This window comes from Callorhinus ursinus, unplaced genomic scaffold, assembly GCF_003265705.2.
Source record: "Callorhinus ursinus isolate GAN/ISIS: 27379988/994484 unplaced genomic scaffold, GSC_fseal_2.0 scaffold4, whole genome shotgun sequence".
Classification (NCBI taxonomy): domain Eukaryota; kingdom Metazoa; phylum Chordata; class Mammalia; order Carnivora; family Otariidae; genus Callorhinus; species Callorhinus ursinus.
Genome location: NW_027397066.1, coordinates 66,832,124 through 66,848,941, shown reverse-complemented (window position 1 = coordinate 66,848,941; position 16,818 = coordinate 66,832,124). Strand labels below are relative to the sequence as shown.

The 16,818-nt window shown below is 37.8% G+C and overlaps 2 protein-coding genes across 9 annotated transcripts in view; one reads left to right on the top strand and one right to left on the bottom strand.

The window, feature by feature from the left end:
* Positions 1 to 16,705, top strand: part of LIN54 (lin-54 DREAM MuvB core complex component) — a 63,696-nt gene extending 46,991 nt beyond the window's left edge. For all 8 annotated transcript variants that reach the window (XM_025887258.2, XM_025887263.2, XM_025887260.2 and 5 more), the window contains 8 exons: positions 3,741 to 3,814; positions 3,970 to 4,167; positions 5,300 to 5,391; positions 6,320 to 6,391; positions 7,230 to 7,332; positions 7,486 to 7,623; positions 11,421 to 11,623; positions 14,119 to 16,705. In XM_025887258.2, coding sequence (XP_025743043.1) covers positions 3,741 to 3,814; positions 3,970 to 4,167; positions 5,300 to 5,391; positions 6,320 to 6,391; positions 7,230 to 7,332; positions 7,486 to 7,623; positions 11,421 to 11,623; positions 14,119 to 14,320 — 1,082 coding nt within the window. In that variant the 3' untranslated portion in view covers positions 14,321 to 16,705. The remainder of the gene's footprint in view (positions 1 to 3,740; positions 3,815 to 3,969; positions 4,168 to 5,299; positions 5,392 to 6,319; positions 6,392 to 7,229; positions 7,333 to 7,485; positions 7,624 to 11,420; positions 11,624 to 14,118) is intronic.
* The window catches only part of THAP9 (THAP domain containing 9), a 37,266-nt gene continuing 21,005 nt past the window's right edge, over positions 558 to 16,818 (bottom strand). Inside the window, exon 6 of the mRNA XM_073891855.1 lies at positions 558 to 2,568. Within this exon, the coding sequence (XP_073747956.1) occupies positions 2,429 to 2,568 (140 nt within the window). The 3' untranslated portion in view covers positions 558 to 2,428. The remainder of the gene's footprint in view (positions 2,569 to 16,818) is intronic.

Below are 16,818 nucleotides of genomic sequence, written 5' to 3'. Positions count from 1 at the left end.
CTTAGCAGGCCACTAAGAGAGGTGCTGCAAGTGCGGTTTACTCAGACGGTCCTAATGAGGTAAAGCACCCATTGAGTACAGTGGGCTATGTTTTATGTGTGTGTGTGTTTGTGTACCATATGCTGAGATCCATTTCCAGTGTAATGTTAATACTAATTTCCTTGTCAATGATAAGCCTTTGGAATAAGTAGAAAAGACGCTGAAGATCCAGGAAGAGTGGAGGAATAGGTGGGACAGTTCGTAATTCTAGTGTATTTATTGGTACCTTCTTTTCCAAGTTTATATCTTTCTGCCTCTCTCTACCGCTGTATGCCCTTTGCTTCCTGGAACTCCCTCACACACACACACCTGCTTTTTCCCTGCTTCTTTCTTCTTTGCTTTCCACCTTCCGTTTTCCCTTTCTGTCCTCACCTCTGTGTCTCCAGCTCCTTCAGTTCTCCCTGTATCTACCCTCTTCCCACCCACGCATATACAAAACCACCTGTGTGATGGCCCTTATGCCCACCCGTAGTTTTCTCTGTTTGCTCTCCTATCCCATAAGAGACCTAGGTATACATAATATGTATTATATCACAGGAATAATGAATTTATAATTTTTATTAGCGATACACAAAAATAGTTGCTCTAGTTCATCGAATGTATTAATATGTCCTTCTAAGGGCTTACTTTCCAATAAGGGATTTCCTTATGCCAAAGGGAGTTGGGCTCATGTTATACATTTCCCAGCAAAGCCATACAAAACCAGTATTCAAAGGCTCCACCATGGTCACTGCTGGCTGGATAGCAGGCAGCACAGTAGAAAGATCCAGAAGAGTTCATGATTAATCTCTTTAGAATGTAATCTCCTACCATCTTGGTAAGGAAGTCAATTTAAGAAATTAAAAAGCCTTAAACACTTGGGTGTATGGTTTCTAAAACTTGGAAGGAGTTTGTTCTAAGAGGATTGTTTAGAATTTCTGTTCAAGACTAAAGAAAAGATTATTCCAGCTTCTGTGAAAATGGCAGTAATAGTAATGAGGGACTGTGCTCAAAAGTTGAAGAGGGAGAGAAATACAGACCATTGATGTAGTTATGTAACACCAATATGTCCCCCTTTCCATAGGTAACTTGTAGCGTTCTCTTTTTGGACCGCTTCATTTTATATTTTCTTTATTAACTGGGTTTTAGTGAAAACTCAGCCTGCAGATGCCAAGCTAATGTAAACCTAGAATTCCCCCAAATTTTCTAGCTGTGTGCCTGTGTGTGAGTGCGCGTGCCTACATATGCCCACATGCATGGAGACAGTTACCCTTTCTTTATTATCCAAATAAAAATCATCTGCATTTGTCATTTGATGTGACTAAGGGCAGGCCACACACTCCTTCCCGTTGTTGCAGAGACCACCAGGAAGTTCTTACCTTCTCTGGTTGTTGGAGCCACTTCATTGTGGCTGCTCAGTGTGCTCACGGAAAGATGACCAGCATCCCCTCTCCAAGCAGCAGGTGGTGTAGGGGGTCTGTTCTCCAAGTTCTGAGCAGGAATTCAGGCTTTTAATGCCTTTTCATTCACCTTTTAATTCTTTTTAGTATCACTGAGACCAGTGTACGGTGGTTATTATAACTTAACGAAAGCAGCCGAAGAGAATCAGAGCAGGAAATAATTTTAAATCCAGTATCAGATGTCACCATTCCTATAATTCTGGTCCTATGCTTTTTGTGTAACAACTTTATTGAGGTATAATTCGTGTCTACTATAAAATTTACCCTTAAGCATACAGTTGAGTGGTTTTTATTGTATCGAGAGAGATGCAGTCATCACCACTAAAATACTTTCTGGAGGGCTCCCCCTCTCCCTTTTCCCCTGTCCCCTTGCTGCAGGGGCTCACTCCCTTTTAGGTCAGAGTACTGTCTGGTGTTCTTCCAGGACTCTCAGCTTTCTGTCTTTAGCCATCAACCCTCCCAAGCTTTTTTATCTAAGGAAGTCTGTTCTTTTTATTGTTCAGAGCAGTTTAGATCCCATTATCTCAGCCCCTCTCTTTCAGACCTGGCTCTAGTTCTTTTTGCATAAATAGAACCGGAAGGGCCATCCTTCCTGTCTTTTTAAGTCCCTTTTTTGGACTGTGGAAATAGCAGTAGGCAGCATTAAACACTTTACTTCTTTTGGTCCAAACATGCAGGTCTGGTGCCAGCCTCTCCTGAATTTCTTCATAGCTTTTCTCTATGTTGGGGTTCATCTTCCCTTCAAATCAGCTCATCCTGGAGGTGTTAGTTCTGGTAGCTGTCATTTTCCCGGTCACTTGAAAGCTTCACGGTGGCTTATGTTTTCTTCCCTCATACGTGCGGTTTCTGCCATCTACTTGGGTGATAGTTCATGTTCCTTTCACCTCCACTGTATCTCTTGCAACTGCTCTCTCCTGTCCGTCCCCAGCTCTGTCACCCCAGGTAGACCCTCAGTGTGTACACTCTTCTAACTTGCTTTGTTTCATGCAACTCCATTCTGGTTTGCACACTGCTACCAAATTGGGTTTTTCTTTTGCAATTCCAGTCATATTTCTGTACTTCGAAATCCTCAGAAACTTCTCATTGCCTACTGAATTAAAAAATAAAGGTTAAATATATAGATTTCAACCCTGACATTCAAGACTTGGGCTTGCCTACTTTAACCCTAGGTTCCAACCAGACTGGTCTGTTCACCAACATTTTGTGAAATGCTTTGCTGCTTTCCAGCATCAAGCCTCCACTTCTCATGCTCCTGCCTCTGCATGGAATGTCCTGCTCCGGTCTGTGTGCCCTCTCGGCAACCTGACCATTGATCAGGACCCATCTCAGACACTATGCCCTCCATGCATTCTTCCATATTCCCATCCTCTGCCAGCAGACGTAACGTTCTGTCTCCCTGGGACTCCACGGCACTTCCTCTTTTTTAACCGTGTTTATTTTATTTGGTACATGTCTAATCTGCTCTCCTTGAGTGTAAGCTCTATGAGCAAGTGTCTTATAGTTTAGTTTCCCTGGAACACAGTCCACAGTGCCATTTATATAGTAATAATGATTGTAATAACAACAATGACATTAATGGCAACTAACATTTATTGAGCACTTACTATTTGTTGGACACTGTTCTAATAAATTTTCATGGATTAACATATTTAATCCTTATACCCTGTGAGGGAGGTACTATTCCCAAGTTATAGATGGGGATATAGGCAAAGAGAGTCAGAAGGCAGCAGAATTAGAGTTTGAGCCTCCAGGGCGTTATGACGTAAGAGACCGTGTTCTTAACCTTCGTGCTGCGCTGCCTTTTGGTAGGTACTCTGTAAATAATGAATTATACAGGAATGACATTTTCTCTGGTTTCAATACAGACATGGCAATTGGAAAGAGTCTAGAACAGCATTGTTACTCAAGCTCCTGAATGGCAGTTTTTTTTATTTAAAGGACATTTCAACTGACTAGATTTAGTAGGGAATGTTTAAGTTATCTGAATACAGATTGAAGTATTTTCAGTAGACTGCCTTAAATGACAAACGTCCCCTTGTCAAGCGGACAGACTATAGCTGCTACCTTAGCTCTGAGTTCCCTGGCAGATGGGGTAAGGAATTTTAAAAGGGAACTCTCCTGATTAAAGATTGCCCCAAATAGGAAACCAGTGGGATTCTTTAAGCTCTTTTATGAGGATATCTTGAGAGAACTAAGTATCTTCAATGTTTCAAGCACCATTTCCTGTAAATAAATTGTCCTTTCCTCCCCTTTTCTAAAAAGCAAAGCCAGTGGTGGTTAATACCACTCCCGTGCGGATGTCAGTTCCACTCGTCTCAGCGCAGACTGTCAAACAGGTGAGTGGCACAGAACTTTCTTCAGTCTCTCCCAAACAGACAGTTCACTTTTCAAATTGAAAGTTAAGATTCACATTCAAGAGATTCATCCTGAATGGAGAAGCTGTAAAATGTATTTCTGTAACCGTGGATATGCGTTCTTTTTTTTTTTTAAGGTTGTTCCCAAACCCATCAATCCCACTTCACAGATAGTTACCACCAGCCAGCCACAGCAGCGGCTCATCATGCCTGCCACCCCACTGCCGCAGATCCAGCCCAACCTCACTAACCTGCCGCCAGGCACGGTGCTGGCCCCGGCTCCAGGGGCAGGGAATGTGGGCTATGCGGTGCTTCCCGCGCAGTATGTTACCCAGGTAGGAGGACGAGCCTGAGTCCTTGCACTGCAAAAAGGATAGTTTGGTCAGAGATGTACAGCCCTGTCACATTCTGGAACTACTGGAAAACATCTTACTCAGTATTAAAATGGCTGTTTCCAAAAATCTTAAGATGCTAACGAAAACTTCTGAATTTATTTTTATATATCTCTAGCATTTTGAAATACCAGCACAAGTCACGTATACAAGTCAGACACTTGGGAACTGAGAGCAGTTTGGTGAGAGGACAAGACTATGTAAATAGAAGAGGGGAGAAGTTGAAGCTAAAGTCAGCAGAGTCAAGTGCATGTAGAGAGCGCTGTGACTATGGTCCGGCTCTTCCTCACATATGAGGAGGATGCCACGGACTTGCTCCTGGAAAGGAGACTGTGAGATGCATGTCTAGGTGGTGCATCTTTAGTGACCCACCTCTGATGATGATCGGGTCAAAGCTGCCTATCATCCAACTGGCTGGCGAGGGTTAGGAGTGCTGCTTCTAGGAAACAGATAGAAGTTTTCTTTTTCATGTAAGAATCCAGCAGATTAGCACCGTGTTCTAAACTGTTGAATTGATCTCCTCAGATTCTGAGAGAGAGCAACAGAAACCTGGGTACTCTAAATGAAATGGACTGTGGAGTATGTTTAATGTGGCTACTGATTAGAAAATGAGTATTCAGTATTTTTATCATCAGCGTCTCTTTTTGTGTGTAGAAATCAATGTAAAATAGAAAATGATTGCCCATGTAATTGTCATTCTCTATAACTTGTGATGAATGATCAGCATAGTACCTATTTTATTTACAACTAGACACATTGCATTGTTCTAGCCAATACAAGTTAATACTTGTACTTTTGGAGCATGCATCTAGAATTTCCTAATCCTCATAGGCTTATTCCTCTGTGAAAAATTTCTTGTATTTGTACCATGCAGTACTTTAAAATGTTCACATTGTTTTCACCTCTAGTAATAGTTTGGGTCTTTAGAAGAGCTCCATGAAGTACTGTGTCTATGAAATTCTCCATACTATTTTTCCTATTTTAGTAGATGAATTTGTTTCTTACTGATCATAACATCTGAGAGTATTGTGTGTTTTTGTAAATGTGGTCTAAAATTACCTTTCTTTATGTGTAGCTACAGCAATCTTCATATGTGTCTATAGCAAGCAACTCTAACTTAACTGGGACAGCTGGTATCCAGACCCAGGCAAGGCTTCCATTCAATGGGTGAGTGTTCTGAAAACATGTAAGTTAAGTTGTTGGATCAGATTCAATGCAGCATTAAATATATATATTTCAGAATACATTTATATGCTATTTTTTCCTCAAAGCCATATGAGCATGCCTCTGTAGAACTTTTTATTTTGAGGAAAAGTTATAGGAACAGTCAAAGAACCCCCAAATATCTTTTACTTAGATTCCTCAATTTTGCCACATATTCTGTCTCTTTCTTCTCTCTCTTTCTCATCCTGAATATGTTTTTAAAAATGATATTAACTAGTTTTTAAGTTGTTACATTAGGTCTTTGCCTTTTTTTGTTGTTGTTAGTCTGCTTAGGGGCGCCTGGGTGGCTCAGTCATTAAGTGTCTGCTTTCAGCTCAGGTCATGGTCCCAGGGTCCTGGGATCGAGCCCCGCATCGGGCTCCCTGCTCCGCGGGGAGCCTGCTTCTCCCTCTCCCACTCCCCCTGCTTGCGTTCCCTCTCTCGCTGTGTCTCTCTCTGTCAAATAAATAAAATCTTTAAAAAAAGAGAGAGAAGCAGTGCTTAGTTAATTGCATGAAACCAGTCTGCCTCTCTCCAATTCCAGCCCCATACACTCCTTTCTCCTCACTCCCTTTTGTAATTGCATCCCAAAAGTTTTGAGCAGATTTCAGCTTTAGTTCTCTCAGAAGGAAGAGTATTTTCTGTGGAGTGTTCTTTAGGGCTATTGACAACTTCCTTTTTTAAAAATCCCTATCTTGGCTCTCTACCTCTCTTTTCATGTTACAGCTTGCTTTTGAACTTGATGTGAAGGGAACAACATAGCAAACTTTTATTAGAGATGGATACATTTGTGGAAGTTTATTTTAGGAGGAATTTACAGAAACTTTTCTAATTTTTAATAGTTATCTTTAACTGATTAAAATGTATCTCTTTTTTTTTTGTATCTGTATAGCATAATCCCATCAGAGTCTGCCAGTCGGCCCAGAAAACCCTGTAATTGTACAAAATCGCTGTGTTTGAAATTGTAAGTCTTTTTGCTACTGTTTCTTATTTGCTATAGCTGAAAATGCTTTTAAAAGCAAATGGAGTTAACAAAGAAGTCTTAACAGACCAATTTCATAAGTCTAAGTAATTTAAGTAAACATGCACATGAATGTCTGAGCATGTATGACGGTGTAAAAATACTCTCTCATTCATTCGGAAAGAAGTAATTTTATAGTCTTTACCATAGATAAAGTGGGCGGTCTTACCCACTGCATAGATGAGGCACTGGTGTAGGGGTTTAGGGACACAGCAGTATGAGACAGACATAGTCTCTATCTTCAATAATCATAAATTTGACCTTACTTATGACCTTTATATTTGGCCTCCTAAATGAGGTGATACTCTGAGTAGCTTTTAAAATTGTTGGATGATTAATTTGCTTATTAGCTCTGAACCAAGAGGTTTGGCCTGAAACAGTTAAGTGAAAAGCATTGGTCATACAAGGGCTTTAGAACCCCAAGAAGCACGACTGTAGTTCAAGGGAGCCGATTCCACTACTGGAAGATAGCCCATGTTTTTCCTTTTTTATGATTTGAAATAACGTACTTTGGGAGCATATAAAATCACATAGCTTTTGTGTTGACAACAGTTAATCCTGGAACTAAGTTTCTAAACCAAAATTCTGGGAGCAGTGACTTGACATTTGAGCCTGATCATGTGGTTGACTGTCAGTATATATTAATTCCATAACTGGGTGTCTCCAAGTACATTCTAAAATGCTTTCCTGAGTGTATAATGCTCTTAAGCAGGTAATTTCTAGTTCTATTTATTTTAACAATGACTTTTTTATGTGACTTGCACTGATTTTTATATTCCAGATATTGTGATTGCTTTGCAAATGGTGAATTTTGCAACAACTGCAATTGTACTAATTGTTATAATAATTTGGAACATGAAAATGAAAGGCAAAAAGCAATAAAGGTGATTATTTTTTATTTTATTTTATTTAACTGACAGAAACTTCCCGTTTCACCTGATTTTTGTAGAACTCAGTTGTTTTACAATGAAAATTAATTCCTTTTGCAGTGTTTAGTGTACTGTGAACTTCAGTTGATATTTGATCTGTTTTGATAGGCATGCCTTGACAGAAATCCAGAAGCTTTTAAGCCTAAGATAGGGAAAGGAAAGGAGGGAGAATCAGATCGACGTCACAGCAAAGGATGTAATTGCAAACGATCAGGATGTCTTAAAAACTACTGTGAATGCTATGAGGTGAGATGCTGGTTGGGGAACATAATCGAACCGGTTTTTGCAAATAACTTTGGGAAAGGCTATATTGTAAAAATTTACCTGAAAATCGGGAAAGTACTCTGCTCTTGCAGTTTGAAAATGTGCACAGCTGGTGCACGGACCCTAGTTTGAGGAAGACCTTCTGGCCTCCCAAGCAGGCCTTCAGAGGAATGATAGCTTGGTTTTGTCATTACATAATGCTTTGGGTCTCATCATGTGATTTATCAGTTCATACTTCTTAATCATTATGCCTGGAAGTACGCAAATCAGGGCACCAGTTTATTCATTTTTAGTAAAAATAACATCAGAGTGGATTGGAAGCTCTAGCAATGGTCCTCAACTGAGGGGCAGTCCTACCCACCGCACTCCATGGGCTTTTTGAAAATATATATGGATACAAAATAGCCTGCATTCCAGGGGGCGGTCCTGAAAGTAAAGATTTATCTTGCCCAAAATGCCTGTTGTCCTCTTGAAGAGCACTGCTCTATGAAAAACTGAATTATGTTCAGAAGTTTGCTTTCTGAGTCCAAGAATAGGCAAGGAGACATATGGAATATTGCTGGCTGAGGTTATTGGTCATCATGAAGTGACTGCATCCATTTTTGCCCTTCCACCATCCCACTCAACTGGCTGTTTTTATTTATTGGTCAGGCATCTTTCCAGGAGAAAGTGGTTGAAGCTCTGCTATGACAGATACTGTTTATTTTTAGATGCTATTTAAATCATCCCCTTCTTGCTATAGACAAAGTACTATAAGTTTATTATTTTTATTTTCAAAGCTTAAATATAATAATCTATTCATGCCCAAGATTACTCTATGCTTCTGTATTGCTTTCTTGGTGTACCTGAAACTCTCGTGACAGCCTTTTGAGTTGAGTCATTCCTACAGTTAATTGGCTCTTCTCTTCTATTATATTTTCAGTCTTTCAGACTTCCTGTTGAGAGGGATACCTTATTTTTAGTTTTGGCAGAAGCCATAGCCTTGCACTTGGTAAAGTAATACCAAGGCTGGCATTCTCCCCTCGTAGGGTTTGCTGTGCTTCGGGAATCTGTTCCTGCCATTCGGTGCCCCTTGCCATACAAAATGTGTCACAGTAAAGATTTTGTATACTGTATTCTCTGTGTAATGAATTCTTTTTTTTAATTTATTTTTATTTAAAAAAATTGTTTTAAAGATTTTATTTATTTATTTGACAGAGACACAGCGAGAAAGGGACACAAGCAGGGGGAGGGTCAGAGGGAGGAGCAGGCTTCCCGCGGAGCAGGGAGCCCGATGCGGGGCTCGATCCCAGGACCCTGGGATCATGACCCGAGCCGAAGGCAGATGCTTAATGACTGAGCCACCCAGGCGCCCCATGTATTCTCTGTGTAATGAATTCTTAATTCACGTATTGTAGAAGTCAAATACTCCTCTCAAGAAGTGTAGTAAGCTAACAACCTCTTGTCAGTCCTAAAGTCAATATGAATGAAAATTGCATATAATCAAGAATATTTTGAAAGTCTCTTAAATAATGTCTTACAATCCATTAATCAGCTTTTTATTCTGTGTTGGAAAAGATGGACTCTTTTGTTTAAACACCTGATGAAATAGGTGGCTTTTCTTCATAAACCATATCATACAAAATTTGTCCTGAATATGTAAAAAATGTAAGTTATAAAACCAAATCCACAAAAAGAGAGAAAATGGAAATTGATTTAAAGCTGGGTCAGAAGGGCAAGGCAGCCCTTCCATGCGTATGGCATTGAACAGTCAGTACATGCAGGGCATAGGAAATGCAAACGTAAAAGAACCAATAATTTAATTGAATCTGAGAATTAATAGAAGTAGAAAAGGCAGTGCTGGTTGAGATACATTAGAAGAGAAAAAGCTGCCCTGTTATAATAAAATCCTTGACATTTAGGACACACAGTGTCTAATAACTCATTTGTCATTCTAAAAGACCAAGAAATGGAAAAACTTGGAATACACTAAACTATGACTAGCGGTAACTGATTGGCTCACTGTGAATTGGCTGTGATCTTATTTGAGAGTTTGTGTGCAGTTGTTGGTCTTTTGAATTGAATTGGCTTTTTTGGTCCAGTTGGTCTACATCTGGATAACACATTCATGTTCCTTTCACACACTTCTCAGGGCTTGTTGAGTAGATGAGTGACTATCCACATTATTTAAATGGCTGTGCCTTGTAACCTTGTTTCTTCCCCTTTTTTTGACCACAAGGGAAGTTAAATTAGCAAAGCTAAATGAATACCCTATCATTTTAATTTCTCCTTCCCAAGTTCCTGTTAGATTATTAGTACCTTTCTTAGGGTTCTTCACACTTAATCTAAATTACCATTAGTGGCATGTCTTTTTCCCCCTTGATGTCAGAGATTTTATCTCTTCATCGTTAGATATTTATTAAGTATTGCTTTAGTTAGATTCTCAGACTGGCTCATAGTAAACCATGAACTCAAAATGTATATGCATTTTTTTCCCTTGGGAAAGAGAATTTATTTGTGTAAGAAAGGAGCAGGGTAAATGTGTTCATCATAATATGATTTGTTTATCTTGCCAGGTGCTGTAGAAAGGGCGCTAGGTATGTTTCTTTAAATCGACATGGGTTCGCTGAAGAAAATGAAACCAACAAAAGATACTCAGATTTACTAGGTCTGGGAAATGTAAATGAAAGAACAATGAGATCTCACTTTATACCTCTTTCCCCCAATCAGATTGGTAAATGTTAAAAAAGAGCTCTAGTATACACTGTTGGAGGGAATATGGGAAAGGCTTTTATACATTGCTCATGAGATGTGAGGCGTTAGAATTGAAAAAAGTCTGGCCCCCTCTATTAAAATACATGTACCAGTGAGCCCAATTCTAGAAATCTGGCTCATAGAAATAAAAGCATAATATATTAAAAAAAACTTTTTATACATTATTTGTGGTACTCAAGAACTAGAAACAAAATAAAGGCCAAGCAACAGGCAAGTGAATGCCTGAATCACTTGTGGCACATCCATACCAGGGATTACTGCCCAGCCATTAAATATAATGGATTCAGTCTATGCTAGATGACTGGGCGGGGCCGGCTTGGGACTGGGGGCGATTCCATGAGGCGTAGCGTGAGTAAAGGAAGATGCAGAAAGTGAGCATATGATTTTGTAAAACAACCTAAAAAAAACAAAGACTGATGTATTTGTTAGCTAAGATAGCTATTTGTACATGAGGGCTGTGTTTTTCCTAAAAATATATGTTTTACATATTTTTACATACAAGGACACACTAGTTTAATATGAACTATTGAAGGGTTTGGGGAATCTGGAGAAGAGGATTCAGGGAGGGAGATTATGGAGATTATCCATAATGAAAATAGCATCTATGAAATTCCTTTAATGTGATAATTGTGTTTTTGCCTAAGTGGGAAGTCACCAACATGTTAATGGTGATTTGATTGAGGTGGTTGAATTCTGGATAACCGTTATTTTTAAATATTACATCATTCATATTCTTTATACAGAACAGACGTTATTCATATCGGGGAAAACTTTTAGACGGGGGAAAAACTGACATGGAAGGGCTCAGAGACATACACTGTGTAGTCACTCTCAGATATTTAAGAACAGCTGACCTATCCACATATGTAGTTATTAGCCCATTTAGTATTTGTCAGGAAAAGACATGTCCATTGTGTCTATTGTCAGTTGGCCAGTTAATTCTGTTCTCTCCTGATTTGATCACAGAGTCTACTTAATGTTTTTTTGGATTTGATTTGGAAGCTTTTCTTTTGTAAATCTTTTAGGCAAAAATAATGTGTTCCTCAATATGCAAATGTGTTGGCTGTAAGAATTTCGAAGAAAGCCCAGAAAGAAAGACACTGATGCACTTGGCAGATGCAGCTGAAGTAAGGGTACAGCAACAAACAGCAGCGAAAACGAAGTTATCTTCCCAAATTTCGGACTTGCTTACTAGGCCAACACCAGCCTTGAATAGTGGAGGAGGAAAGTAAGTCGGTATTTTAATCTCTTTGTAGTATGATTATTTTTGGTAAAGTTTCTTCTCTTTGGACAAAATTAAGTTCATACTTTTGATTGTTGCAGACCTCTTTTTGCATTTTCTATCTTTAGTTACGTGTAAAGGAATTTGGAGGTAACAGGAAAACCACTGTCAGATATAGTACACACTTCTAAAATTCACTGTGCTTAATTTAATTGAATTTCTCCCCACTAAGATGAGGTCATTATTTGTAATGTGACAAACCCTTAAGAAAACCAAATTTTTATAACTGTTCCAGGTAGTATCATCATTCATAATTTTGCACATTTTTACTTAATCTCTTCTTTTTCCAGGCCCTTGTAGCCCTTTCCCTGTCTTTCCGGCACACCTTTCACATACCTTATTATTGTAGCCCCTTATTTCACTAGACTGCTGAACTCTGGAGTAGGAAAGCTCCAGCCATAAAGCCTGGCTGAGCTGAGTTTAAATACCATCTGTGCTCTGTGGTAGTTTGTGAATTCGACAAGCACTCCCTCTCTCAGTCCTGGTTTCCTTAATCCTTCCCATCAGCCTTACGAAGTGGCTATGAAGAATAAAGCATGTCTAGCCCAGCGTTTGGCAGGGCCTCATGCAGCAGAACTTGCTGATGTGGATCTGTAGTAGAGTTTGGTAGAGGTTAATTTGAGGAATTATTAAATGCAATGAACCTTGCAAATGGGATATATTATTTCAAATACCTGAGTTGAAGTAGACTCTAATGCTTATAGAAATGCTTCTTTAGGGGCGCCTGGGTGGCTCAGATGGTTGAGCATCTGCCTTCGGCTCAGGTCATGATCTCGGAGTCCTGGGATTGAGCCCTACATCAGGCTCCCAACTCAGCAGGGAGTCTGCTTCTCCCTCTGCCTCTCCCCCCACTTGGCTCTCTCTCTCTCTCTCAAATGAATAAATAAAATCTTTTTTAAAAAAAAAGAAAGAAATGCTTCTTTTAAAAAAAATTATTTGAGAGAGAGAGAGAGAGGGAGAGGGCATGAGCAGGAAGGGCAGAGGGAGAGGGAAAGAGAATTCCAAGCAGACTCTGTGCTGAGCGCAGAGCCCGACAGGGGGCTCAATCTCACGACCATGAGATCACCTGAGCTGAAACCAAGAGTCAGATGCTTAACTGACTGAGCCACCCAGGCACCCCTAGAAAATGCTTCTTTTTGTGCAGAATATTTCAGATAGTAATCCTGAAGAATTCTTGTAACTGGAATATAATCAACAAATGGTTATTGACTGGATAAAGTAGAAATGGGTAGACACTTCAGTAAGGGTTACAACAAGGGATCCTTTCTGGTCATCTGCTTTCAGTAATCCTTTAGATTATTAAATCTAAATCTCCATGTGGAAATAAAAGATATTGCTACACTAAAATATTTACAGTTAATACCTGGGAAAAATATAAAGTGTAAAAGCACAAAATTATACACTATAATCAAAACTAAAAAATTATTAACAATTTATACTGTCATGTTTATACACTGCTGAGTGGCAAAAATTTGAATTTTTTCCTTTTGCTTTTCTGTAGTTTCCAAATGTTATATAATGAGCACTATTACAGTGTTACTAGTTATACAATATTAACATCATATTCTCTAATTGAAAGTGTTTTGTATTTTGAAGTTCTCTGTACAACTGTACAGCAGCCCAAATCCTCACTTTCTCTCGTCCTAGCAGACCCAAATTTCAGACTTTGTTTGTTCTGCAGTTTCCCTCTGTCAGTGTTGTCGAGTTAGTGGTTATATTAGGTTGCCTGATTTTGTCTCTGAAGGCTTTAAGAATTGGTTACATATAGCAAGTCTCAAGATGGATTGCTCTTATTTAATACCTAATAGTTTAGGTCTTTATGAATGAAACTCCATGTATAGAACAGCATTTGGTTTCCCCATTGTTTTGTTTGTTGTGACGGAACAATGCAAAATTTTTATTTGCTTTTTTGTTTCTTATGAACAATATATATGGGACTATGGGAAAGTGCTTTATTTTTAATGTTGTCCAGGAGATAATGCTTTCAATTCCCAATTTTATTCATTCAGCAAATATCCATGGGAGTGTTTCTATGTGTCAGGCAGTGTTCTAGGCCACGAAAAAATAGCACTCAATAAAACAAAGATTGCACTCTGGAAACTACCATTCATGAATTAGGAGTACTTTGTTATAGAATTATCTGGTCAACATGTAGAATTAACATCTTTTAGTTAACCAGATAACCTTGTCTAGGTAATAAGACATGTATTTTATTAAAATTATATTTTCTGAACAGTGTTTAAAAAATATGCTCAATAATAAAACCAGGTCTAACTTTTTAAAGCTCTCCAGGATGTGCCTGTGCTCCCTGCACAAATTGTAGTGCTCAGCGTGCTGGTGAATCATGAAAATGTCAACAGATTCTCACTTGAAATAGTATCATTCATTTTTGTTGTGACTCAACGCCATCATCTCTCTTTCTCTCTCAAAAATCTTTTCAGATTGCCATTTACATTTGTAACTAAGGAAGTAGCCGAAGCCACGTGTAATTGCCTTCTTGCCCAGGCAGAGCAGGCAGACAAGAAGGGAAAATCAAAGGCAGCCGCCGAACGGATGATACTTGAGGAATTCGGACGATGTTTGATGAGCGTCATCAACTCTGCAGGAAAAGCAAAAAGTGACCCTTGTGCCATGAATTGCTAACTCTTGCACAAAAGACTGATAAATGGAACTCTACAGAAAATTGAAGGTGCAGGGACACTTGATTTTCTGGAAGATAGTTTCACAATTATTGTATTGTTAATTCAGTCCTTGTGAGACCTGAAATTATAATATTGAAAGAGGAGAAATTTTAAATGAGGAAATTAGTACATTTTAAATCTCAGTTAAATCTGTTTATGCCCCTTCTAAATTGAGTTTTTCTTTATTGTATTATATGGATTTTTAATTTGCATGGGTTTCTTAAGAATTAGATGTTCTATCCTTCTAATTCTATTGACAAAGGACATTTATAAATTACTATAATTTATAACATATGGTGTTGTATGACTTTGTTCCAGTAGAAAAAGCCAAAGAACCATTGGCATTGCCCAGTCATTCTTTGGCACTAGACCTAAGCAGATAGAATATCTACATAAACAAATTCTTATGAAACATATTCAGATGACATTTTGTGTTTAGAAAAGCACTGTCTTTTTAAGAAAAAACAGCCATTTAGCACAGATTCTGGAATAACATCCTGTTGTCACTTTGGAAATGTCAGAAGGGGAAGTAATCCATAGGCACACTTTTAAAATAAAAAGGTTTTTAAAAAAACAAAGTGTTAAGGGACAGTAAATAGTTCTTAATAGGCAATGTGTTTCTCTAAGGAGTGACTAAGAAATGCTCTAGGGTGTTTCCGTTTTCTTTGAAGGAGGTGGTGTGCATTTGAAATGATAATAAATTGTCAAAGTGATTACCGGGTACTATTAAAAGTGAGAGGTGCATATGAATAGAACTTAATGTTATTATGTAGTGATGATATAAAACCTTACATAATTATCAGGTATAAAATTTGGCTTGGATGGAGAAATAAAGAACATTGAAGCTCTAATAGATGAATTTAGGGAAGGATTTTTCATCTATACGGTTCTCTTTATAGACTTTTGAATTAAGAGGTCTCAATCCAATGTATGAGTCTTACTTGATTTACTGAAAGGGCCTAACAAAACTTTCAAAATTATAGTGGGATTTCTTTTTGTAAGGGAAGCTTAATATGGCATTCTTTTTAGTGATTTGGTAAGCTGAAAGTATGAGTGTTTTATTACTACTAAAATAACCTAAATCATTTTCACTAATTCAGAATTCGAAAGCTTTATGAATTTAAGAGCCAGTAATAGGACTCCGGATTTTATGACAAGAAAAAAACGTGTTGGAATTCAGGCATTTTGTTAGGTACCTTAATCCTCAGTAATGATTAGTGTATGATTATTACATTTCCTACAAGGAATCTATAGTTGTATGTATTAAGTGTGTATATATGTTCATATGAACACGCAACATATAGGCAATAGAAATTAAGTAATCCAAAAGAAGATTCCGTTATTCATTGAAGTATCTTCCTTTTGAAATTTGGATTTATAAAATTATAGTGCAGTAGATAACTTTAAATGTAGATAGTGCAAACATTCTTAGCACCTCAGTCTAGTATAATTAAAATTTGTATAAATGTAAATTAGTGTAAGAGGATAAAAATTATCTAATCAAGTTATTTTTCAAAAGATTACAATACGTTTTTGGTCTAAACCTAAACTTTGTTCATTTTGTACATATTCTGTGTTTAATTCTAATTGCACCTTTGTGATGTGTATTTATATACAGTGTGCAGAAAATGTTTGTGAAATTTGGATTACAATTGTAGATTATGTATGACGGCATTGCTTGAGAATGTTTTGCTTGTAAAAACTTGAAGGTGCAATCAAATGCTACTAGTTTTTCTGATTTTCAAGAAGCTATCTAAAGTATTAAGACTTTTCCTTCCTGTGTAGTACTTACTAAGCAACTTTTTGTATTTAGGCATTTGCATCAAATTGCTGAACAAGATTAATATCCACATTAATTCAACAATTTTAAAAGACTATTTGGGGTGGGTTGGGTATATAATTTTTTTAGCTCTATTTACATCCCAAAGTAGAAAGATTAAATTTATATTTACTAGAGCTATTCAAAGAATACACTTTTCTATATTGTAAAAACAGGACAGCAAAGTAAATCATACAGAAAATAAACATTTATACTATTCTGTAAAAAAAGGGTTTTGTTTTCTTTAAAAACACTTTTAAACAGGTTACAAGAAACTTTTAAAATCTGATTTTAAGTAAATTTGACATTACTTCTGAAAGCACACAACTAAAAAATAAGTCTCTCATTTTGCCCAATTATGATTAAGCTAAATTGCTTTGAAATGAAGAGTATGTCTTTTTTCCCCACTGCGTAAGGGCAGAAACCTGGTCTACTTTTTCCTTTAATGTTTGATGTTTTTATGGTGAGCACCTATCTTAGTTTCCTTTTCTCTCAAGAACTAAAAGCAATCTGTAGGTCTTATCTCTGGATTATGTAGGAAACAGAACCTTAATGTTGCCTGCAATAAAACAACCAGAGCAGCAACCATGAGAGACTACTGCTTTAGCTTCCCTATTCTTTCATAGGGACAACTGACATTT